The 27,112-nt window shown below is 40.6% G+C and overlaps 4 protein-coding genes across 5 annotated transcripts in view; 1 reads left to right on the forward strand and 3 right to left on the reverse strand.

Annotated features, from left to right (window-relative positions):
- LOC110383730 (uncharacterized) overlaps positions 1-7,525 on the reverse strand; it is a 33,294-nt gene extending 25,769 nt beyond the window's left edge. Inside the window, exon 1 of the mRNA XM_064035689.1 lies at positions 7,376-7,525. The gene's annotated coding sequence lies outside the window, so the exon portion shown is untranslated. The remainder of the gene's footprint in view (positions 1-7,375) is intronic.
- LOC110383678 (protein lin-37 homolog) overlaps positions 1-27,112 on the forward strand; it is a 358,932-nt gene that overhangs the window by 327,007 nt on the left and 4,813 nt on the right. The window lies entirely within an intron of this gene.
- On the reverse strand, positions 1,820-6,322 carry LOC126053777 (uncharacterized protein K02A2.6). The gene is given in 4 exon segments (XM_064035961.1): positions 1,820-3,109; positions 3,112-3,761; positions 3,763-5,734; positions 5,737-6,322. Coding segments are annotated over 4 exon segments (4,086 nt in total). The 5' UTR covers positions 6,119-6,322; the 3' UTR covers positions 1,820-2,027.
- Positions 14,349-25,886, reverse strand: LOC110383689 (ATP-dependent RNA helicase DDX42). The gene is made up of 15 exons (XM_064035902.1): positions 25,360-25,886; positions 25,060-25,153; positions 24,441-24,613; positions 23,931-24,171; positions 23,404-23,560; positions 23,146-23,285; positions 22,838-22,937; positions 22,435-22,566; positions 21,763-21,937; positions 21,371-21,467; positions 20,957-21,107; positions 19,731-19,924; positions 19,071-19,180; positions 18,598-18,730; positions 14,349-18,234 (listed from the first exon to the last, which is right to left on the reverse strand). Exons 1-15 carry the CDS (start codon positions 25,605-25,607, stop codon positions 18,064-18,066), a joined length of 2,316 nt encoding a protein of 771 aa, XP_063891972.1. The 5' UTR covers positions 25,608-25,886; the 3' UTR covers positions 14,349-18,063.

Here is a 27,112-nt window from a genome sequence, read left to right on the forward strand (position 1 = left end):
TGAGGCTGGCCGGCTCTGCCGGCCAGTAAGCCGAAGCTGCGGTGGTGAGCGTGAAAACCATCTGCGACGATAAGCTCGCATGGGACCGCCGGAGCCACGAAGCGCCGGAGCCGTGACAGATGCCATGCTTGCTGCATGTTGCATGCTTACTTCCATGTTGCATGCCTGCTTACATGCTGCATGCCTGCTTGCATGCTTCAGGCTTGTTTGCATGCTTCTTACAGGAAAACAAAAATTCCAGAACTATGCCAAAAGATGATTCTGACTATAAACATTCTGAAATATGATAGTTCTGCCGTGGCGCCACCTGCAGAAGCAAAAAATGTGCCTATTGGGCAAAAAAGGAAGCGTGGACTCTTATTAATAATTCAATAAATTACAATTTTGCATTTAATTTTATATTTTTTTGCTGATTTCATTATGTGGTAATTAATAAATAATAAGAAGACTATGTCTAATAAAATGCTGTTTTATTCAGAAAAACTGCTGTAAATAATATAAAAATAGAAGCTATATTTAAAAGAAAAAGAGTTAACATGTATAATGTGCATTAAGATTGTTAGCTGTGCATTGATGAAAAAGCTTTTGCTTTAGGAAAAATCGCTGTACGCTGCGAAAATAAATTGTAGTGTGTTTAGTGATATTTTGAGTTGAATATTTTGCTGTGCAATCAGGAATTTTGATGGGAATTTGGAATCTTATTACATAGAAAAAGGATATTTTTTGATTTGCGTTTAAATACTACCCTTGTGAAAGTAACGTACATATAAAACCACGGAAAGCAGCTATTGAGTTCTCTTCAAATAATCTATACTCTATGATACAAATATAATAAAGAGGGATTTTTTTATTTGTTTGTAAAGGTTCCGAAACTACTCAATCGATTTGAAAAAAATCTTTCCCTGTTAGAAAGCTACACCCTTCCCGAGTAACATAGGCTATATTTTCTCAACGGGTGAAACCGCGGGAAAAAGGCTAGTGACTTATATAATAAGAAACCATTCTAGTGCAACTACATAGTAACGCGCCAAAATAAATAAACACCGAAACAAACAAAAGGTTTTTCTATAAATACATTTCCTATAATTAAACGTTACAATCCGCCATGACAGTGAACAGTCTCCGTACCCTTCAGCACATACCAATTATCTTTTTTTTCGCTAATAGAGTGGTTATTTATCTTTTTGCTGGTCAGTGACGGTCGAGCTTAGAGCTCTTAACCGACTGGAACCGTTTGAAAAACAATCTCTATGTGAAAAGTCGGCCAATTTTCTCGCAGGGACCGAACCTATGCAATAAACAGGGATTTCGAAAATTACATACACAAGCACAAACTTAACATACAAATTCCATCATCATCGTAGCCTTTCTACAACTACATTGGGGTCGGCTTTCAGTTCAGTCTAACCAGATGGAGCTGAGTAAGTACCAGGTTTTACATGCAACGTCAGCCTGTCTGACCTCGTCAGCCTAGGTACCCGGGCAACCAGATGACAGATACCCCTTGGTATATAACGCACCGAAGTGCACATGAGTAAGACCAGCACTCTTGCATTTACCAGCGGGTCAGACAGACAATGGCGTCTCCAGTTGGTTGAATTATCTAAGCGTCCAAGTGGTTTCCGTCTCGTTTACAATAGGTAACCGATGGCCGGACATTTCGGCGACTAATAGTAGTCATTAGGACTACGTTGATGTATGTAACGCGTAACAATGGGGAACTGTTTTACAATTGGTTTACAATTCATTTTGTGTTAGATTTTGTTAAGTATTTGCGCGGGAACAGGGAACAACGCAGTACGTCAATTAAACACGCTAGTCTATTGCACACTAATTTTATTTGTAAAAAGGCGGGAACGCGCGGGACGCAGCCCGCGCACGATGTACCAACATCACGGCGCGCATTCGGCGCCAGGTTTACCAACCTAACATCTCTCCCCTCTTAGATAGGGAATATGCTCTTTACCTATCTACTTAAATTATAACTTAATCTAATAAATAAACTAAACTTTATAACTCTACATCGACTAAGGTGTCGAGAATATTGGGCTAATTGCCCTTCGCCTGAGGGGCGAAACGGCGCGGGGGCTGCGCGGCGAGGTCTCCGGTGGCGTGCCGGGCGGCGTGGGGTCTGTACCCGGTGCGGCCGGCATCGCCGAAGCTGGTTCTGCGACAGTTGTCGCCTCTCCTTCCCTCACTGGTTGTGAAGTAGGCACAGGGTGGTCGGTAGCAGGCGACGTTACATCTGGAATTATGTCGGAGTCCCAGTCTTGGTCTTCCCCGGTTGGCTTTGGTACTAATGTACACTGATGTCTTCTTCTTATTTGGTCCATGTGCCTGGTGACCTCCCCATTCAACTGCGGCACATATACCGTGTACATTATATTGCCGACTTTCTCCTTAACTATGCCCTCGAGCCAACTGACTTTGTTATTGTTAGTATTTTTGGTTATCCAGACAAGGTCGTTTTTTTTGAAGTCTGGTCTTTGTACACCTCGGTAGTGTTTAGCCTGCAAGGACTGCTTACGCGCGACGGTTTGTTTTAGGTCTGTGGACGTCGATGACGAAGACGGTGCGAAAGGATTCAATAGATCAAGTCGTGAGCGCAACGAACGCCCAAACACTAACTCTGCGGGTGACTTATCAGTGGTACTATTCTTGGAGTTCCTATAATCGAATAAATACTTTGCAATTTTATCGTATATCGTTACTTTGTTACACCCTTGTAAAATTATAGCCTTCAGCCCCTTTTTTACAATTTTAACAAAACTTTCGGCTTGTCCATTACTGGCCGGGTGATACGCAGGTGATAACAAGTGTTCGATACCGTTAAGCTTACAGAATTCTTGGAACTCGAATGATGTAAACGATGTGCCATTGTCACTCACTAGAATCTGTGGAATACCAAACCGCGACATAAAATCGTTCATTTTATTTATGACTGCCTTTGAATTATGGGTTGATGCCATACTATAACACTCGACCCATTTACTGTATGCGTCTACAATAATTAAAAACATGTAGTTGTGAAACGGCCCCAAGAAATCTATGTGAATTCGGTAAAACGGTTGCGGCGGCAGCGGCCAAGGCGCGGGGGCGTGCGGCGGCGCGGGCGCAACGCCGCGCACACCGCGCACGCACCCGCCACTCGTTCCAGCGCCGCGTCCACGCCGGGGAACCACAACCGCTTGCGAGCCTCTGCCTTCATCTTCACAACGCCGAAATGCGAACTATGCAATTCCTTACATACATTTCCTTGTAAAGTCGGAGGAATAACTACCTTATGTCCTCGCATTAATATACCATTTTCGTAAGATAACTGAGTTCGACAATTGAAAAATGGTTGTAACACAGCGTCAGTAACCTTCCTAGGCCACCCGTTTAACACATAATGTTTAATAGTACACAGGTTAGTGTCGCGAGCTGTTTCTCGTCGCAAATCGTTTAACGTGACAGGGAGATCGCCGTCTACCACGAAATTCACGTAAGCTGCGCGGTCCTCGCATTCCGTGAGCTCGTCCGCTGTTTCCGTCTCGTTCTCGCCGCCGTACGCGCGAGATAAATAATCTGCACTATTTTGTTTACTACTAATGTACTCAATTACGTAATTATATGCGGCTAGAAATATAGCATATCTTTGTAGGCGGTTAGCGGATACCTCGGGAATACCTTTATAGGGCCCAAATATAGCCAGCAGTGGTTTATGGTCAGTTCTGAGCACGAAAGGCTGCGAACGGCCATACAGGTACTGATGAAACCTTTAACCCCAAAATGATCGCAGTCGCTTCCTTTTGAATTTGTGCGTAGTTTTTTTCCGCTAGTGATAACGTTCGGGAAGCGTACGAAATAGGCCGTTCTAATTCATCCGAACCTACTTGCGACAGTACCGCACCTAGTCCCGACGGTGATGCGTCCACCGTCAGTATTAACTTAGCATTTGGATCGAAATGTGCCAAGGTTTTATCAGACGCTAAAATGTTTTTTATTCGGATAAACGCGTCATTGTGCCTACGAGTCCATTCCCACTTAGTATTTTTAGTTAATAAATCATATAATGGACTTAATACCGATGACGCGTCTGGCACAAAGTTACGGTAATAATTCGTTAGACCTAAAAATGACTGTAACTGTGTTATGTTTGTCGGTTTAGGAGCTTGCAAAATTGCCTTGACTTTGTCTGGCGATTTCCTGACTCCGTGTTTATCTATGACATGCCCTAGGTATGAAATCTCATCTTTAAAAAATTCACATTTACTCATTTGTACCGTTAACCCTGCATCATCTAAGCGTTGCAAAACCGTAGTGAGTCTTTGTTTGTGTTGGTGTCTATTTGAGCCCGTTATCAGAATATCGTCCAATAGAAAGATGATTCCTTCAATTCCTGAAAGTAAACATTCCATTGCGCGTTGGAAAATGGCTGGTGCGCTAGACAAACCGAACACTAATCGCGTGAATTTAAAAAGGCCGCGATGAGTATTGATGCATGTTAACATTTGCGATTTTTCATTTAAAATAAATTGATTATATGCCATAGATAAATCTATTTTACTAAATTGTATGCCTCCGTGTAGCTTAGCTAATAAATCATTTACCGTTGGCAAGGGATATTTGTCAATTACCAATTGTTTATTGATTGTAACTGAGTAGTCGGCACAAAGTCTGATGCTGCCGTTTTTCTTAAGCACGGGCACAACGGGCGACGCGTAGTCTGAGTGTTCAACGGGCTTCAAAATGCCTAACGTTAATAATCGGTCGAGCTCCCCGTCTAGTTTCTCTCTTAGAGCATAGGGCACCGGTCTCGCCTTAAAAAAAATTGGGTGAGCATCATGTTTTAAATGTAAGTCAATCTTATATTTGTTAAACGAACCGAGATTACCTGAGAAAACTTTAGGAAACATTTTACAAAGCTCCTTATCAATACTAATATTAGACTCGCAAGGCGTTTGCTGATACACGACGTGCACGCGCGCAGCTGCGGGTTCCGCCGCTGCCGCCGCCGTCGCCGGCGCTAGCTCGAGATTGAACTCACGAATAAAGTCGCGGCCTAGTAGCGGGGGCCCGTCTGCGCGCACTACGTACACGTTAAGTGTATGTGTGCGACCTAAGTATGATATAGGCAACAAAACAACTCCAATAGTTACGATGTTTTCCCCAGTATAACTATACAGTCGTTTTTTAGTGATTGACAATGGCAACTGCTTAAAATTCGAGTTGTAAGTTCTTTCCGAAATTACGCTTACTGCTGAACCGCTATCAATCTCGAACTCCAAGGCTAGACCACTAACCGTCACTCGCTCTGTCATGGGTTTCCCTTTTGTGCACCGAATATTATAAAAACACTCACCGTCGTCGTCACTGTCGTCCACCGTACCTTGTTCGACGTATTTCACTTTGCCCTCGTTAGGACACATTTTACGCAAATGACCTTTATTATTGCACTTTTTGCACTTGAAATTTTTATACCGGCACTGATTGGATTTATGGTTGGTGAACCCACACACACTGCACTTCTCTTTCTTGGAGATACTGAAGACGCCATCCGCGGCTGCAGCGGCCGGCCCGCCCGCCGCCGCCGGCATCGCCGACGCCTGGCGTGCACACCGCACGCTCTCCGCCAAGTCGATCGCCTTTGCGAGAGTCAGCTCCCTCTGATCCTGCACGAACAACTTGTCGCGCTCACGTCCCGGTGACATGCCCATAATGAATTTGTCCAGTAAAGCTTCCTCCAAATTTTGAATGCGCAGTGAGTTGCCAATCCTCTAATTCTTGCCGCCCATTGAGTGTGCGTTTCGCCTGGTCGCTGACTTGCTGCATAGAAAATCGACTTCTCTGCAAACCCGAACCTTTTTGGTGTGAAATGGCTGTCGAGTAGTTTTACGATCGCGTCGTAACCCAATTCCTCCACCTTGTTCGGTAACGCCAGGTCACTAGTGAGCTTGAACGTTGATTCACATAATGACGTTAATAGTATCGCCCGACGCTTGATGGTTGCTTTGTCGGTTTCAAAATTTATGTTATTAGCGATAAACCATTGTTCTAATCGCAACTTAAAGTTATTCCCCTCTTGTGATGAGTGGTCAAACGTTGTAAGAACGCCAAAAGTCGCTCCCGTGTTCATATTTCGATATATGAGTCCGCTCGTCGCCACTTGTTAAGTATTTGCGCGGGAACAGGGAACAACGCAGTACGTCAATTAAACACGCTAGTCTATTGCACACTAATTTTATTTGTAAAAAGGCGGGAACGCGCGGGACGCAGCCCGCGCACGATGTACCAACATCACGGCGCGCATTCGGCGCCAGGTTTACCAACCTAACAGATTTCGATGGAGGTTTCGAATTCGTTTTAAAACTTGGAAGATGGAAAATCGTCAGATGACCGCCTTCACTGTGTGAGACGGAGTGTCAGATTTTACTGACTAAAACCCACAATTTGTTTCTTCTGGAACCCTTTGCGTACTAGGGCCGCGGTAACTCTTTCGAATAACAACGCAGCTCCAACAGGGGTTTTAAGACTTGGCGTTAAGTTTAGTTTTATAAAGTAGGTAGCCCTCGACAATTAGGAAGAATATACTGAAGTTACACATAATTTTATGTTTATTCTGTTGATATTCTTTTCTCATTACGTATTAAGAGACATCATTTCGAGAATCAAGCATTGAATAGTGTGTGTTTTTTATCAAAAAATGTTCGTTAACTGAAAATAATGAAAGAAAATAAAGTAGTCTTGTAGCAGTAGTACGATGAAGAGACGATAAGGCAGTCTATTGTAGGTAAGTCACAAAATACTTACAATAGACTGTTTATTCAATTGAATTTACTTAATTAGTAAAAAGTACCTACCTAATAATATTGCAGGTTCTGCTTGCATGACTGACATAATTATCACCATAATTGCATCTAAATGATTCATGAGAAACCAATTGATTAATATGCCATTACCCGGCGTCACCTTCGAGGCTTGACCTTAATTCCTTAAACCATAGCTGTCATGGTGGTCTTATGGTGTGATGAGATAATCCCTTGCAATAGAGAACTTAGATATGGGAGATTATAATGTCGGGTAGTCTGGTATATAGAGTGATGTCATTGAAATTCTGAAGGAATGTAGGTGGAAAATTTTGAAGAAGAAAATCTATAAAAAAGTTATGGTATTTGCTGAAAATCGAACGTCGATTTCTACTCACAACGTAAAGTTTTCTTTTTTCGGTTTTAAATAGAATAATTACTCCAAACTACCCACGTACCCTGGTTTTGGGGGCTTACATAGTAAGTTTACCCTCAACTAAAAACACAACTTAATAATTTACAACAAGATAAAACAACCAAACTTCAACACGAAATAATCCAAATAAAAATAACGAAAAACATTTTACCTGTTTTCCCAAAACTTTCACAATTTATAAACACGAAATACAAAACTAAAAACAAACTTCCATAGCTGTCAAAATTGGCGCGCAAAGTTTCGTAGTATTGTCCCGAGGCACAGGCGGCGCGGCATACAGCCACACAACAAATGTTTGTGTCCGAACCACTGTTTACTCAGTCATTCCGCCATTGTTACCATGGAGGTTGGAGGACGACTCGCCTATTATTATACACTTTTTGGACAAAAAAATCTGATGTGTTAGATTTTCCGCGTATTTGTTATTGGATGATTGGAATAATGCTTACTTAGAATACACAATTATTATAAAACTGTAGCGACATGAAACGCATACAACCTTTTCGACTGGCAACCTTCAATAGTCATGAAGAAAAATACAAATGTCAAATTCAAAATTTTATATTTTCAAAAGCCGATTTTCGTTGTCGCAGGCGTACACATATAAATAGGGCGCCGCCCGTTTAAATAAATCAGTCGACACAAAATCTTCATGTGAAATTCATTTCCTTAAATTGGTGACCCCGACGTGATTGATCGTGAAGACGCTCCGTGAGTAGAGCCATCGACACCATGACATCGAGACCAAATGAAGAATTCGTCGACGCTCAGGGCGGTATCACGGCCAGCAATGACGTGGCCACGATATCCCTGCCGGCAAGACTTCCACCGTTCTGGCGACAGAATCCTCGGCTGTGGTTCGCGCAATTTGAAGCAGCTGTCGCCGCCAGCAAACTAGGAGATGAACAGAAATTTAATCTTGTCGTTCCACTACTGGGTTGCAACAACCTGGAATTAATTACGGATCTAATACTGGAGCCTCCGGCTACCGGCAAGTACCAGACTTTGAAGGAAAGACTGATAGCGACTTTTCAAGAGTCTGACGATCGCCAACTGCAGAAGCTGTTGAGTGGCCTCGAACTCGGCGATCAAAAACCAAGCCACCTTCTTCGGAGAATGCGTGATCTCGGCGGAAAATTATTGTCCCAAGAAGCACTTAAGGTTATGTGGCTGAAGCAGTTACCCGCATATGTGCGCTCCGTACTTTCCATCAACACGGAATCATCGCTTGAAACCATAGCTGCGATGGCCGACAAGATGCTCGAACAATATGAACCTGCTTCAATCGCCGCCGTCGCTACAAATGATCCATCCACTTCAGCCGACGGTGCTCAACAAAACGTCATAACCAACCTACAGATAAACATACTTTCGAAGCAAATCGAGAAGTTAACACTTGAAGTCGCCGAGCTACGTTCAAGCCATCGGCGCGCGACATACCGCCGCCACCCTCCCTCCCGTTCTCGCTATCGCTCATCGTCGCGTCAACGCAGCGTTTCCCGCCAAAATCGAGCATCTGGCAAGCCGAGCGACGATAATGGGTTATGCTACTATCACTTCAGATTCGGCAACGATGCGCGCAAATGTGAATCACCCTGTTCCAGATCTAAGCCGGAAAACTAAATAATACATCGACCGCGGCGGAGGTCGATGTAAACCAAACTAGCCGCCGCTTATGTGTGACCGACATCGTCAGCAGAGAGAAATTCCTCATCGACACAGGAGCGGACATATCAATATTGGCCGCTCGCAATGCAAAAAACTCAAAGCCCGCAAAAACGGCCTACAAATTATTCGCTGCCAACGGCACAGAAATTCGTACCTATGGAGAGCGCACTCTAGAGCTCAACCTAGGCTTACGAAGAAGCTTCAGGTGGACTTTCGTCGTCGCCAAGGTGAAGACTTCAATACTAGGCGCAGATTTCTTAGTTCACCACAAATTACTAGTCGATCTTCACCAAAGAAAACTCATAGACCGAGTGACCGATCTCAGTATAAGTACAATAAGAATAAACAACTGCGAGGAAACCGTCTTCACGATCAATCACGACCACGCCTACCACGACCTTCTAAAAAAATATCCTGATGTACTGCGACCTATGTCACTAAAGACGCCAGCCAAACATAACGTCACACACCATATAGAGACAACCGGCCCTCCAATATTCTCTCGGCCGCGCCCTCTTCCTCCCGACAAGTACAAAGCTGCGAAACTCGAGTTCGAACGCATGATAGAGATGGGAATATGCAAACCATCATGCAGTCCGTGGGCGAGTCCACTCCATGTTGTCAAGAAAAAAGATGGTTCACTACGAGTATGCGGAGATTATAGAAGACTCAACGCAGTCACCGTGCCCGACCGATACCCCATACCGAGAATTCAAGATTTTACATACCAACTTCACGGCAAGAAGATATTCTCAAAACTCGATCTGAAAATGGCATATTATTGGATTCCTATCGCAAAAGAAGATGCACAGAAAACGGCAATAATAACACCATTTGGCCTTTTCGAATTCAACTGCATGACTTTCGGCTTAAGAAATTCCGGTCAAACCTTCCAACGCTTCATGCATGAAGTCCTTCGAGGACTAGACGACATCGTATTTTGTTTCGTTGATGATATGCTGGTATTCTCGAGAAACAAGGAAGAACATCGCCAGCACTTACAAATGGTACTCGAACGCCTAGATTCCTTCGGCGTCAGTCTAAACATTGGAAAATGTGAATTCGACAGGGAAACCATCGAATTTCTCGGATACGAAGTCTCGTCAGAAGGAATTAAACCTACTCAGAATCGAATACAAGCAATCGTTAACTATCCGAAACCTCAAACAGTTCAAGAACTGCGAAGATTTCTTGGAATGATGAACTTCTATCGCAGTTGTTTACCTCATCAAGCTGAAAGTCAACACGAATTGAACAAATATCTACATAACAGCAAGAAAAACGACAAAACTCCGATTAAATGGTCACAAGAGGCAGAACAAGCTTTTGAGAAATGCCGACAAAGCATACTCGAAGCAACAACGCTAACGCACCCGATTCCCAACGCGCCGCTAAGTTTATACACTGACGCATCGAATACTAGCATCGGCGCCGTCCTTCAACAAAAGGTCGACAACGTTTGGAAACCACTGGCATTTTTCTCAAAATCCATGAGCGAAACTCAACGAAGATACAGCGTGTACGATCGCGAATTATTAGCCATGTACACCGCTGTTCAACATCTTAGAAGATTGATAGAGGGCAATCACCTCACAATATTCACCGACCACAAACCATTAACTTTCGCGCTAACAAGAACGCCTAGCAGCAGTGATACTCCAAGACGAGAACGCCAACTCCACTTCATTAGCCAGTTTTGCACAAAAATTCAATACGTGCACGGTGATAACAACGAAGCTGCCGACGCTTTATCACGCATAGAAGAGATAGATTTCTCACACGCTACCATTGATTACAATCAACTCGCCCAAGACCAGGAAAAGGACGACCAACTGAAATCCTACATGGCCAACCCAAAACTCAAATTTTCACGCATCCGATGGCCAGGAGGTCAACGACCCGTCGTATGCGAGACATCTACCGGCAACATTCGTCCCTACCTACCAGTGGCTTATCGTTTTGCAGCCTTCAAAGCACAACACGAACTAAGTCATCCGGGAGTACGAACATCTCGAAAAACAATGTCTGCAAAGTTTTTCTGGCCGGGTATGAACAAAGAAGTTGGCCTATGGGCAAAAGCCTGCATCGGTTGCCAGCGCAGCAAGATTCAACGTCACGTTGTCAGTCCGCTAGGCAATTTTCAAAAATCTTCTCGCTTCGAACACGTTCACGTAGACATCGTGGGACCGCTGCCTCCTTCAAACGACTACAGATACCTTCTTACGATGATCGACCGCTGCACAAGATGGCCCGAAGCAATTCCTATGCGTGACATCACTGCCGACACCGTTGCTAAAGCGATGTACGAAGGATGGATATCACGATTTGGCTGCCCACTACGTGTAACAACGGACCAAGGAAGACAATTCGAATCTGCATTATTCAAGGCACTTATGAAGAAATTCGGCATCACTAGAATTCGAACCACCGCTTTCCACCCACAAGCAAATGGGAAAGTCGAACGCTGGCATCGAACTTTAAAAGCCGCACTCATGGCGAGAAGTGCAGGCACTCACTGGAGCGAGGAACTTGCAACCGTTTTGCTTGGACTGCGTTCCGCCTTACGTGAGGACTTCCAAGTCAGTCCAGCTCTGATGACTTACGGATCAACACTCAGAATACCGTCGGATTTTTTCGAGCCTTCACCGCCGGAAATTGAAGACGCAGAGTTTGTTCGCTGTCTGAGCGAATCAATGGCAAATCTTTCACCGAGTAACAAGTCACATAGCAACAACAGAAACACATTCGTGTATAAAGATTTAGCGACGTGTACTCATGTTTTCGTGCGCAACGACATGGTGAAGAGTCCATTGACCCCGCCATACGACGGTCCATTCGAAGTCATACATCGAGGAGAAAAACAATTTACCATCCAGATGCCTTTGCGTACAGCAGTCGTCTCTATCGACAGATTGAAACCGGCATACTTACTTAACGAAGAGGAAATCACTCCCACTTCCTCAAGCATGCAGAATAAGCAACAAGCGTCGCCATCACGCTTCCCGAGCATAGTGCCACAACCAGCAGCAGCGGCAAAACCACAGCGTGACACAATCGTCACTCGTTCCGGCCGCACAGTTAAACCAAACGTTCGCTTCGCTTAGGGGGGAGTGATGTAGCGACATGAAACGCATACAACCTTTTCGACTGGCAACCTTCAATAGTCATGAAGAAAAATACAAATGTCAAATTCAAAATTTTATATTTTCAAAAGCCGATTTTCGTTGTCGCAGGCGTACACATATAAATAGGGCGCCGCCCGTTTAAATAAATCAGTCGACACAAAATCTTCATGTGAAATTCATTTCCTTAAAAAACTAAAGATAATGATAGTGTTTTTATCAATGACATTCAAAAAAGCTTTTTATGTTAATCCGTACCTACCTTTATTCGCTATAAGTTATCATATCAAGTATTTTAAATCCTCGAATTTAATATTAAACATGTTTCACCGCAGCACAACTTTGAAGTCAGTCCGTTACCTAACTTCAAACCTTCAACTGCTAAAATATTCATCCCGATAATACCCGTAGACACATAGTTACGTAAACTTGAATAGTTTCGTTATCAACTGGGCGAAGCGCCTTATCGCGCAAGTTTTGCCCCAAATGTAAGTCTCAACGTTGAACAGTATTAAAAAGCTATTAGGAACAGCGAACACTGTGAATTCCTTGGCCTTTCCAGCTGTTGGTTTCTCGATCTTTTACGATGGCAAAGTTACATTTTGCTACGTGTTTTTAAATGCGTTGACGCGGTTATTTGGTCTTACAAGACGTTCTCTTGACACTTGTACAAAAGTTTATTTACTTACTTAAAACTATTTTACCTATTATGAATTCTCTTATAAACCTTTTACTAATATGTGCTCTCTCGTGTAGCTACCTACTCCCTTATTCATTTCCATTGAATGGCCATCCATTCCAAGCCAACAAAGAAAAGGTGGTGGGACCTTTTCTTTGATGGCTTATTTTTGTACAATTTATTAAAATTTTTAGGTATCTACCAGGTACCTATAACTCTATAACGCTATTATCCACGTTCCACATTAATTAAACTTATCCCAAAAATCTTAAGCAAAGCCAAATATATTTAAAATCAGAAGACGGCCGCGATTCGTTACATAAGTAAGTGAAATACTTTCTGGCCCGACAGTTTGTACGCGCCTCGGATTACTATCCACACGGAGCCTTATCTAGGGAACTTGTAGCCTCGGGCGGGTGGCGTAAACTAGGGTAACACCAGAAGGATAGCTTGGAAACGAAATGGGAAAGGTGCTGTTCAAGTTTCTGAGCTATATTTTGTTAAAACTAGAGTAAAAAAAAATATAGATGCAAAGCTACTGTACAAAACTTTGATCTAAGCATTTTCGGACTCAAATGTAAACCAGTCTATCTCCAACATCATACATTCTGTATGGATTGAATTCTTAAACCCTTTAGATATCAATAGGTACTGGTACTCAGCTGCGGTTTGACTGGAAGCCGACCCCAACATAGTTGAGAAAAGGCTGGGCAGATGATGACTCTCTATTTAACAAAGAGCACAAAACCACATAAAATAAAATCTGGACTGCTGAATTATTTTCTGCTAGTTGAGATTGTGTGCGATTCAAGTAACCCGTAGAACTTGGTCTTTTGATGGAGTATGAATAAGTTTGTACTGTAATGAGAACTGTAACCGAACTGCTTTGATACTTCAGCCTGAACAGACTGTTACTTCTGTAACTGATTACAAAATAGTTAATTTGTTATAAATAGGTAGGTAGGACTCAAAAGATAAACAATCTTGCCAAGGCTTTTCATTTAAAAACTCAGTTCAAAAGTGAAATGTGGTAGAAAATAAATATGTCAATTTTTACATCACCCGCTATTGCTACCGCCCGGCGATGGCGTGGTCTCTCATACAAGTGGTAGATATGGGGCGCTAAATCGGATATTTTTTTTGCTCACGAGCTGGCGGACGCTCGCACCCTGTCAAAACTGCAATATATCCATATAGCTTTACAAATGACAGGCCATTACAATCGGCACAAGAAAGCTTCAACACCCAGACGTAACCACGGGGTGTTAATAGTCCACCAAGTTTTAATTTATTCGCCAAACTGTTCGCTAGCACGCAAGTGTAGCACTGATAGATTCGTTGTAAGTTGTAATCTACTGCTAATCTAACGCAAGAAGTTTGGCAGTTAGATTGAAATTGGTTTATAGGTCGTGAAGTGTTAGTGTTACGTGTATTTCAGGATTTTGGAGTTCATGTAAGTATGTAATATGTACAATAACATGACAAAAGTGAAGTTATATGGGTGTATTTTCTGGTTCCACTTGTTAAACTAAAGGACCAATTTTAAATCTGTTTTGATGAATTGCTAAATTACTTACTACTAGTAGAAGTACTCCATCTGTTAGAAATACACATGTCTGCGTAAGTCTAGGGGAAAATAAAATGAAAATCACAAATTCGTTAAATAGCACTTTATTTTTTATTTACAAGTTGAAAATTAAAAATAATTATTTATTTCATGTATAATGTGCAAACTGATAGAACATTTGACTGCGTTTGCGTAATGTATTGTTTATTACAATACTTTACGGTCATAGAGTAGTAAAATATGTAAGCAGAGATATGACATAATTTAGTAATTACCTACTTCGGTACAAACTATGTGTATGCTGAATTTTACATGCATAATTTGTATGTTTTTATATATTAAGGCCACGGATAACTCGTTGTTGATTTACTCAATTGTAATTAATTGAAAAATGGTATTTCAGTCTGTATAAACATTAAAAGCTATATAAAATAGGTATAACAAGCACATTGCTATTGGGACATTCGGGATCGGGAATGCTCGGTTGTCACTAAGTCGACCAAAACTTTAGTTTATCTAAGTTTAACGCGCCCCACTGCCCTGTTTATGCATACAAGCAATGCGTGGTGGGGCGAGTCATTTCAATTTAGATATTTATATCTATATCTCTGCTTACCCAATAAACAGAACCATGAAATTTCATAAACATTATGTAATTCAGCAGCCTTCGGTTATTATAAAACACAGTGGGTGCAAACGAATATCAACTCTCAAGCTATACATTAAAGTACATTTTTACACGTTGTGCTAAACTCAAGCCGGTAACAAGCGATATTTTAAGCAGCATGCCTACTTAATTTTCATTATTTGTTTAAAAAATACAATTTAAGAACTAAGCAAACCCTAATCAAGTCTTTACGGGATTTATAAAAGACTAGCTTCCTTCTCCCGTACCCAAATGTAGATAAAAATATATCTTTATCTCCTGGTTCTTCAGCCGATTTTCAGCTACAAGGATTCATCTGTCCCTGAGTTATAAACAGCCCCGGATCTAGGGGGGGGGCAAGCCGGGGCCCATGCCCCGGGCGGCAAATTCAGGGGGCGGCAAAATCAGGCGGCTGCGTGATTTTAAATCCTACATCACAGATTACCATAATAGTTACCTACAGGGCCGTCTTCTTAACCTATGGTGCAGGGTGTGCGAATAACCCGGCCGCCTCGGTCTCAGGAGCGCCGCGGGGCGCCCCACCACCAGAAAATGTCGATGAAATTACACCCGTTTGATAAGGAAGTTCCACATTGTGTCATGATACTGACAAGCAAAGTTTCTAAAAAATTCTCGCTCGCGACTAAATGACAATGTACGCGCTCTTTTTCTGATGGTTTATTATTTTTATTGACGCATCGAATCAACGAACACAAATTTTAATGACACTCGCTCTAATCACGGTTTCTTTTTATTTGTACATAATTCTCAGTTTAATTTGTGAGTCTTCAAACAAATAACTAAAAAAATTTGCGCTCGCTTCGCTCGCGGCTACTTGTTGCTTGGCAATGTACTTAATCAGGTACTTTTGTGTCGTAGGCACAAAAAATTTCGCGCTCGCTTCGCTCGCGGCTACTTGTTGCTTGACAATGTCCTTCATCAGGTACTTTTGTGTCGTAGGCACAAAAAATTTCGCGCTCGCTTCGCTCGCGCAATATTATACAGACGTTACTTTGTTACCTTCATAAGTCAAATGTAGCAAAAATAACTTTTTGTGTACATTAATCTGTCTCGACTCTCTTACTACTACTACTTAAACCTGGCCAACAGTTTGAGCCTACAATGATTTGAACACTTTTTTATAATCATTTACCTACCAAAAAAGTTACAATCGTTGGTGAAAATAAACATAAGTAGGTAGGTATTAGTATTAGTATAGGGCGGCATTTTTCAGTTTTTGCCCCGCCTAAAATAAATTGAAGATCCGGGGCTGGTTATAAATAATGTAACTAACTCGAATTTCATATAGATTTAATGTCAAAACACAGGGTGGGCACTAAAGTCTGTATATGTTATCCGCTTAAAATACAGCTTGTTTCGGGCCCATATATCTAAAGTCATGACTTCGTTGAACATATTATAACAATATTATCTATAATTGTAATATTTATATTAAACCATATATTATTTTGTAAAATAGTAGTCGATCTTAGTCGACCATTTTCATTCCAGTGGCTCATAAATCCGTATTGTAATAAAGTTTTTAACGCAACTTTTTTATTTATTTAGAAGATATTTCAAATGTTTACTACTTACAGTAATACCACAAATTTTGTATGAATTAAATATGTATGTTTTTTTTATATGTACTATCAACCAATGGCATTAATGACCCCCTTAGGCTGCCCGCTCACGTCTGACTTTTTGTAGGACAGTTACAAAAAATCCTACCTATGACATTATGACAAGGATTTTCTGACCGACTTTTTGTAACATGTGTGCGTTGTCGCACTATTGCTATCAGAGTATTCTATAGTTTTTCGACAAAAAGTCGGTCACCGATTTATCGGAAATGGGCAGCCTTAAACACTTTCTTTCTAGCAAATGTCAATAAGGTCGAGGTTCGAGATGCACTGTAGACGAATTTTTTGACAAAGCGGATCTTACATGTTATTGCTCGATAGTACTACTACATAGATAGTAATTCATGAAGATAGTCGAATAATTTACAATAACCTAAGCAAGACAAATCACATACAGACATTAGAATAAATCGAAGATGTACATGATCCCCTAACTATGTTTAGCGCTTCTCCTAGTATATTTTACTTAATATTACTGACTAATTAATTCACTAATATAATCAAACTATTAATTAAAAGATTTACATTACATACAACTAAACAAATACACGTTGAGGCACTTTATAATTTACATTGGCTTTCGATATTGTTTTATTGTTTGGGGCAATTTTTGGGCGTAAAATGCTGGTCCTTTAATGATAATTTTCACATATAAGTATGGTAGCAACAAAGTACATTAACAGGCAAAATTACAATACACCTGAATACTGAAAAAGGCAATGGTGGTCACAACTACCTCAATAAAATAACCTAAATATTAAAGAAAAAAAAATAGTAAAAATAAAATAGAAACACGTTTTGAATTTGTAATTTTAGTGTTCAGGTATTTTGCAATTTTGATTTTAATAGTGTTTTGTTACTGTCTGTACCAAAACTGAGGTATTACTGTATACATAGAAAGTAAAATACATATTAATAACCGAAATAAAATAACAATTACATCGAATTGAGATATTTAAATAAATAACAATAATAACAAACGCTTGTCCTGTACTAAAATACATTATAATAAGTCTTAATGATTCCAGCATTATATTCATTATTCTAAATACTTTACTTTGGGAGTGCTATAACGATTTTCAACTCACTTTAATTCTTATAATCCACCGTCGTTTTGAAATTATGTTTTGGGGAAAACACGTTTTTTCGGTAATGCCAATACTTCTTAAATTCACTGTCGGAAAACTTAGGTTTAATCCATACTGGTAAATCAATACATAATTTTATTTAAACAATAACTAGTTACCACGTTTCAATTCAATTTGCCGCTACAAAAGCCACTTGTCACTTCACTACATCACCACATAAAATAAAAACCTTTGTCTTCAATAACATACATACATATTATTATGTATGTTTTATGATACCTATGTGACATGACATACCTATTTAACATTCTTTAACACACATGTTACCATATTTCATTCCAATTTTCCTCCTCACATTTTCCCCAAAACACAAATCCCCGGACATACAGAACCAACTCCAGGCTATCAGCCACCGCGTCCTACTCTCTACTCCCACCGGCTTCTCTTCCCACTCTTCCTGATCCTCTCGGCTCTGTCTTCCGGCTTCTCCTCCTGGGGGGCGTCGTCTGGTGGCGGTGCGGGGGCAGCGGGGGCGTTCACCCCGGGCTGGATGGAGGGCCGGGTCTGTTCCCACGAGTGGTCTGTTGAGGCTGTGAACTGGAAAAAAGGCTCATGGTTTAGAAATAAAGAAATATACATAATTTATTATTGTACACAAGATAATTATTAATACATGTAAAATAAACAGAAGACATTAAATAGAATAAAATATTCATTAAACCGTTTCGATCTATGCAATTTGCTAAACCACTGCTAAAAATGAGCCATAGTTCAATATACTCCGCGTCAAATTTAAAGGCGGCTTACAGCTAACGTCCCAGCACAGATACGAGCATGTGGCGTATACCCGTCGCTCTTAAATGGGTTGCACGGATCGACTAGTGCAATATTCCGAGTAGCCATTAAGTTCGGGGAGAACTATAGTGAACTATCTTTCCTAAATAAACCTACAATTATTACCTGATTATACTGTGACCGGAAGGCAGCCTTGAGCGAGGCGAGTCTGTCAGTAGCAGGTCCGTGCGACTTGTCCACGCTCACCGCGGGGGACGACTCCTCCTTCGGCGGCGGCAGGCCCGGACGCTCCTTGTAACTGTACAAGGTAGGATGAATTGGTGATAAAGTCCAGCTTAATAATTTAGCTAGCAGAAATGCTTATCGCATTGGAAAGTCCTTTTAATCATGTCTGCTTTTGAACAGCTGCTATAAAATAATACATATAAGAATTGAGAACCACCAAATTTTTGGGAAGTTGTTTAAAATACAAGTTTTCAACTGGAATAAAAACGTGGCAGTATTATCATTTTTTTTTGCGATTAACTCCACTTAATTTGGGAAACATTGATTTTCCCAACCATATTCTTTTTTAACCATTTCAGAAGAAAAAGTAAGATTTTTTCATCTATGTTATTTATTAGAACTTCGCTACGTACCCTAGACCGCAGCCGCCAACGTTAAGGTTCTTGCCCTTGCCCTTTTTGAAGCGAGACTTGCGGAACCACGCCGACTGCATCGCTAGCTGCATCAGGTCCTCTGGTACTTCCTGTACAGAACATCAACGAATTAAAGTATATTGAGTTTACAAACTAATTTTATAATGTACTCTGAATGTCAGAAGTAGGTATCAGGCCACCGAAGAAAACATCTCAGCAGGCTCTTCGAGTGGGTTGCACTGTATAACTACACTGATAAACTAGTCAATAAATAGCCGTCACATCGCTATATAAAATATGTTAATTAATGACTATATTTTGTACCATCACAATTTGTTTGATTTTGTACCATCACAATTTGTTTGATTTTGTACCATCACAATTTGTTTAAGAGATACATTTTATTTTGACGTTTATTAATGACGGTGAACTTTAATAACTTCCCTGTCTCATGAGTCACATGTGATACACACCGATTGTCTTACTATTGTGTCTGCTTCGTGGTCAGTGAAGTGGTTAAACTTTAAAAGTTAATAGATGTAGTTGAGTCACGGTTTCTTTTTGTGTCCAGCACCTATAGACGTCTATCGGGCAGTTGAGCACACACACAAAACTAAAAACACCAAATTTTCCGTCTTATCCCTGAGTACGTATGTGTACCTGCTGCACTCCCTCCAGGTTCCTGAGCAGGTGTCCGGCGAAGTCCCTGTCCCGGGCCTGGTCGAGCAGCGTGTAGGCGTCGCCCCGCACCCCGGCGCGGCCCGTGCGGCCCACGCGGTGCGTGTGCGTGTCTATATCCCGGGCCACGGTGTAGTTCACCACCGTGCGGATGTGCGGGATGTCCAAACCACGAGCTGTACCACAAAAAACCACCAAAATCTCAACAACAGCTGCGGGTTGTTCGAAAGAGATACCGCGGCCCTGGTACATAAAAGGCCTACGACGGAACACGACGGTTTTTAGTCAGTAAGAGTCTGACACTCCCTCGCTGCTGCTAACCCACAGCGGGAGGGGGCATTTGATGATTTTTGACGTTTTGTCGTTAGAAAAAAAAGTCAACAACAGTATAATCATCGGCCCGAATCTTGAGCGCTGACCTTCACCTGCACAGAAGTAATTTATTGGGTCCCTTTTGTGGTATGAAGTGTGGCGCGGGGGCGTTGTAAAGCGGTGATTGGCCCGCAGCGCATCGCGTCATAGCCGTCACTCGGGATTGGTTCTTTGCTAATAAATCACTTCTGCGCAGATGAAGGTCAGCTCTCAAGATTCGTGCCGATAACCTTTAATACGTCTCTACAGGTGCTTAAAAACGTCAATAACTAGGAACACAGTTAAAAAGAGTGGGTCTTAAAAAAATGGAGTGTATACCGAGATTGACAAACCTGGCATTAAGTAATACCAGTGGTTTCATTCACGTCCCACGGGACCTACTCACGTATCCGAATAAAAACTTAGATTGCATATTGCTTCGATTAATAGACAATCTAACACTGAAATACATTTAAAAATTGGTCAAGTAATTCCTGAGATAAACGCTTTAAAAATAAGATAATTTTTGATCGCGACTTATTTATTTAAATATCTTAATAACTTCTTTATGCGTGAAATGATTTTAGGCAGTTTGTCAAAGTTTTGAAATTAAAGTTTAATGAAAAAAAAAACTCAAATGATAAACATTGATATTTGATATTTTGTTTAGGTATTCATATTTTTGTTGTGAACTTTTTAATCTACCTACGCTATCGAATCTCTCTATGGCTTTAAGGTTGGCTGTAAAAGAAGCTCGCCGTTGTACATAAACTGTCTTGATTCTTTGTATGTATATATTTATGTTAAGTGTGCAATAAATAATAAATAAAGAATGAGTAACATGAACACTGACTAACCTGCAACATCAGTAGCGACTAGTATATTATTCTCGTTCCTCTTGAAGGCCGTGATAACTTTGTTCCTGTCGGCTTGTTCCATGTCTCCGTGTAAGAGTAACGCGTCGTATTGTTGCACGCCCAAGTTCGCTGCCGTTTGTTCCGCCTCTAACTGTGAAATAATTTAATACTTTTAACTGTCAAAAAGTGCTAGGTTACTTTTTATGCAATTTGTTTGAAAATATGAACTAACGTCACAGATTTTCCACGTCAATCTTTCCTAACGATCAAAAAAATTTTTTTTTTACCTTCAAAACATTAAATAAAAGGTCATTAATTTTAAGATGCTTTACCAAATGAATATGATAATGAATTTATTATTCACTTAGTCTGACCAATCGTGAATTTTTGCGTAAGTCCCTCGTAATCACTTACCTTCTTAGTAACGAATATTAGAACACTCCCCGCAGAGAGAAACTCGACTAAGTGGTTTAGTAACCACGTCCATTTTTGCTCTGGTTTGTGGAATATTCTGGAAATAAAATGCTTATTTTAAAACAAGATTACATCTTACTAAACCACTTTTTAGCATTCCTTTGAGGTCTCTCCCAAACGTGGAACCCATTTTTGCCAACTTTTAACAAATTGACACTTTTTGACCCTCTTTCTTGACTTTGCACCAAGCAACAAACTTCGTTGGCCAACTGCCTAAAGTCCCAACCTGGGACCCCATTAGTTCTATTTTACAAATCGGCGCCATTAGGTTATCAACATAAACACCTGGCACACATATACCCTTTATTTTCATTTGTCTCTCACTGTCTCACCTGACATGCTGCGTGACCAGAGCGCTAGCCTCCCCAGCAGCGCCGTGCTGCACTCTCACGGGGTCATGCAGGGCATCCCGCGCGAGTCTCTCCACGCGTCGCGGGAAGGTGGCGGAGAATAGCAGCGCTTGCCGGTCGGGACGCACGTGGCTGCAGATTGATCGGACTTGCGGCTCTGGATATAGAAATGGTCACATATTTATTATTGACGTTCTTTAGTACAGGGCTCTGCATGTGTAAATAGGACCATATTATTATTATTATCAAGGTTCCTCAGTACAATACTTCAGAAAGCAGTAAATGGCTGGGGAATCTACTGAACCTCAGGCTGTTAGTGGCACGAAGAAGAAATCTCTGATGTAGTTTGCCAAAGTTCTTCTGGCCCTCTGCAATGCTTGATTTACTGCTATACATTTACCCCACTTTATCTGATAAGTTTCTACATTTACCCCACTTTATCTGATAAGTTTCTTCCTATACAATGCTATATTTAAGACTATACCTATCATCTCATCCAGTTAGAAAAGAAAAATCTATGGCCAGAACAGAACCAATAAGATGAATTAAGAACTTTTGACACTGTCTATCTTGGAATCACAAATCTTTTCCTACAGAAAAGTTAACAATATTTTAACCCATTTAAAACCCGCCTTTTATTAACAAAGCACTCACCGAAACCCATATCAAACATCCTGTCAGCCTCATCGAGCACCAGGTATGTGACTCGCTGCAAGCTCGTCGCCTTGCACTTGATGAGGTCGATCACACGACCCGGGGTACCCACTATGATCTCTGCACCACCGCCTGAAAATAAAGAAGAGTAAAATACTTTCCTCTTGGAATCAAAGATGTTTGAACAATAAAAAGAAAGGTGAATTGAAAAGACAGCATTTACTTGTTCATAACAGCAATATATTGAATAAAATTCACGAACAATATAAAAGCCAGTTTAAGAAAACTGGCTTTTATATTGTTGTCATAGAACAGTTGTTTAAGAAAACAACTGTTCTATGAGATATTTTTAAGGAAACAAAAGTTTACGTAGTCAGTATTTTGTCGTGATCCGTGACCATACCTTCTAACGCCTTGCACTGTTCCCATTTAGAGCCGCCTCCGTAGCAACACACGCATCTGATGTTATACACTTTACCAAAGCGCTTCGCTTCCATGTAGATCTAAACAAAACATATACCAAATTAAAACACACACATTTTAGGTAATTTTTTTTTTTGACAAAAGGAGCCTAAGAATATGCAAGTGATCTTACCCTAGCGGCGGAATAAATAAATATATAAAAAAATAATGTTTTTTGTAATATAATATAAATATTGTATCTATGGGCCAATGCAGCCTGAAAATAAAGGTAATTTGATTTGAATGTACCTGTTGTGCAAGTTCCCTAGTGGGCGCTAGAATGAGCCCAATCGGTCCGTCCCCGGGCGCCAACTCCTTCTGATCCATGATGTGCACCAACAGCGGCCACAAGAACGCTGCCGTCTTACCGGAACCCGTGCGAGCGATACCTGGACAAATATTCGATTATTTTTTAGAATAAAACATATTTATGTCATTATGTATTTAATTTTTACTTTAAGTTTAGATTCTGGTTCGCGAAAATTGCATTTACTATCATTATCTCACCTATAAGATCCCTCCCAGACAACGCAGCGGGCACACCGGCGGCCTGCACGGGCGTGGGTTGTGTGTACTCGGAGCGACGTATAGCTTTCATCAGCTGTTCGTCGAAGCCTAAGTGAGCGAAACTGCTGACTGGCCGCGGCGGGTCTGGGCCCGATATCTGAACAGGGGAAAATATCGGTTGGACTTGTGGTACTTTGAGAAGGAAAGACTATTATTATTTTAATGTAGTTGATACTGTAATTTAACATCCTTCACTGTATATTATAATTGCATTTTTATCAAAACAAAAAACTTGCACATACATAATTATACGTGCTGCAGCAAACAATTGACAACTACCGCGCGGGATGTATAGTGTGTAGAAAAAGTGTGCGAAAACGCGCGACAAAATCCGGTGATGTGAAAGGGTTCTTTATGTTGGATTTCCAATAGTTGGTCAGCCGCAGCAAGAGACGCATCAGCCAGAACCACAGTTTGAGAAAATACGTGATTCTATATTAACTTTAACTCCATGAATGTTCACTAACCTTAACGCCCAAATTCTTCTTCAAGTCCTCAACCTGCTGTGGGGTTAACTGTTCAATATCCTCATGTGGCACATAGAAGTTCTTCTCAAACGGTTCATATTCTATCTCCGAGTGATCGATGGGAGGCAGGGGGTCAATGAACTTCTTCTTGGGAGGGGCGATGGGGTTGCCATCCTCATCGTATTCTATTTCAATGTCTGAACCATCGTCGCCATGGTTTAGGGGGTTATCTTCCATGTACCTGTTTATAATCAATTTTATATTAAGATTGGTCTGGTGGAAGAGTGATTGATACGAAAAAAGCTCCATGTAGAATGTAAGTACTATAAAATTAAGGTGCTAACTATGATCCCAACTTTACATTACACAGTTTAATTTTATCGTAAGTTAATAACATAATTTAATGTAAGGCTGGTCTGTCAACAAATATCACATTTTAAAACTCCATTGAAAAGTCAACCTGGATAATTTACATCACAATCAATTTACTCACAGACAAATGAAACTTACTTATAATAACTCTCTTCATCATCCATTTCATCAATATCTCCTCTGGTTCCTCGGCCGCTGTCTCCCTTGCCACTGACTGCGTTCTCCTTGCTGGCCACCAGGTCCTTAGCTGCCTGCTGCTCCAAGCCTGCCATGTAGGCATCCAGGGGATCCTCTTCATCTTCTTCTGCAGCCTGGTGAGGAAATAGGCATTGTGTAAGTATCTGTACTCCATCAAACTCAATCTTGATATGACTTTTAAGCTAAAAATCTTTGTAAATAAAAACAATTGAATTGTTATTTTAAGCAGTAGTTTATTTGTATAATAATTATTTGTGTATAAAGTTTACTAAGATTATTTATCTTTAGTTAAGTGCCTACTCAAATGAGGTATAGTTGATGAGCATTTCAAATAGCTTTCAAATCACACCAAGACAATGATTTTAATAACAACTTAATTACAGATGTTAGTTTTTTGTGGTGTATTGGGTACAGTAGTCTAGTGCAGCATCTGAATATAAATACAAGATTAACTGGCTTGCTTCTTATCAGAGAAGCAACCAATTTTGTTCCACATACATACTACTACTACTATCATATACTGCTTAATGTCACTACAATAAAGTTAGAAAGTTTATACCTTAGAACTAGAAGCAGCTTCATATGTCGGGCTCCCAGGGGCAGGGATGTACGCCAGGGCTGGGGTTGGGGGCTCATCATCTTCATCAAAGTACCTGAATCATTGAGTGGAGAGACCACATATAATATTTATAAAATGGGCATGGCTAGAGGTTTGAGTTAGGCAACTAGCCAAAATTCAGATAACAATGTATGAGGCATTAAAGATTTAAATGTTTTTCAATGGTAAAGTCAAATAATTTGTGACTTTGCCATGTCTTTGAGCAAAAGAGCATAAAAGTGTATTGATTTTTAAACTCACTCATCCTCAGTCTTGGATCGCTTCTTCCCCAGCGATCCCCAGTTGCCAGTGACGGCGTTCTGTGTGATGGCGCTCATGGTGGAGTAGCCCTGCTTCGACAGGCCCGTGGAAGGAGGCGGCACGGCGTGCATCGGCGTCGTCGGCGGCGGCACCGCATGCAGCGACACATTCGACGGGTTGCGCTTCGGCATCGTAAAACCAGCGAACCCGAACCCCTTGCTACCACTCCCACCAGAATTATAACTCATTTTGCTTATCTAGACCGCACTAAATAACAATATAAACACCCCGCAGGGAATCTATTTTCATTACCACGTTAAGGTTATTAATTAATGTTTACAACTATCTATTTCATGCAAATTAGACCAGCAGATAAGATCAAACGTTTCTAATCCTCATTATTCAATATCCGATAAGATTTTTAGAGATATTTGCGTTAAAAACAAAATATTCAACGGGAAAACGGTGATGACAATTACAGCGCTTTTTTGACAGCTGATCTAAGATGTTGCTACCACCCAAAACATTAATAAATCTTGTTCTTAAAAAGAACTATGGCCCGGCTGTGGTGGCATGAGCACTGATAGAGTTTATTGCTCACTTAACCATATAAAATTACTTCAAGAATTTTTACAGTTCATCAGTAGTAGCAGTGTGTTCTTTTTCTTTTTTGTTAAAATAATAACGTTTTCTTCGGCGTCATTGCGTCGTTCAGGAACACAGGTAACCAAGTTTGACATTGACAAACCACCTGACGAAATGACGTGACAAACTCGCAACTGACAAATAGAAAAATACAACACAATAACACGAAATCTGCAAGTACAAAAAGAATTTGCTTCGAAATCAACAATGAATTTCAAACTGTGCGTGTTTTTGTTCACCTTGCTGACGGTCACAAATGTCGAAGCGGCACAAGGCTATGATTTCGGTGACTTCTTGGCGACAGTTTTAGGACTCGGAATCGCTGCAATAGGAATCCTCGCATGTTTAGGCAAATATGCGCGACAGCAAGCAAGAAACGAATTCATATAATACGCCACAAGGTGGGTAATATTCCATTCGTTATAAATTACATTAAAGTATTATTACAAGTGTGTGCCTACGTATTTTTTTGGAAGATCATCATAACCGGTTTTGGTGGCCTTGTATTCACGATATCAATTTATTTAACTACATCGTTACCCAACCCAATATATAACGTATTATGTCTCCTAACGATTTCACCACGAATGTGTTAGCATATTTTGTATTTTACCTATATCATTTTTATTTTTTTTGCAGAATATGCCAGTACTGATACTACACAAAGAAAGTGGTGGAACAACCTACATGTTACGTAAAGTAAATAAAATAATAACCATGCTGTTCAAATAATTCTCGCTTATAATTGACACAATTTGGCCACAATGTGCAAAATTTGTGTACATTACAATGTCGGAAACAAAAAATATTTTTGTAATGTAGTTTCTCCACTTTATTATATTATACTGTAAAGCTATCGAATATGTAGAAAATGTAGGATATAAGTATATTTTTTGTATGGAATAATAAATCTGTTTTCAGACAAACATTAATTTGGATCTGAGTATAATAATGATATTGAACAAAACTTTGTAGTAAACATTTATTTTAATAAACTTCTGAAACATGTGTTTATCTTTTGTCTGAAAACAGAGAAGCCTGACCAATATGATATTGTGATATTTCTTGTATTATGTTAGAGATATCTGCTGGATAGGCTCCAATATAA

The sequence above is a fragment of the Helicoverpa armigera genome, chromosome 8, assembly GCF_030705265.1.
Source record: "Helicoverpa armigera isolate CAAS_96S chromosome 8, ASM3070526v1, whole genome shotgun sequence".
NCBI lineage: Eukaryota > Metazoa > Arthropoda > Insecta > Lepidoptera > Noctuidae > Helicoverpa > Helicoverpa armigera.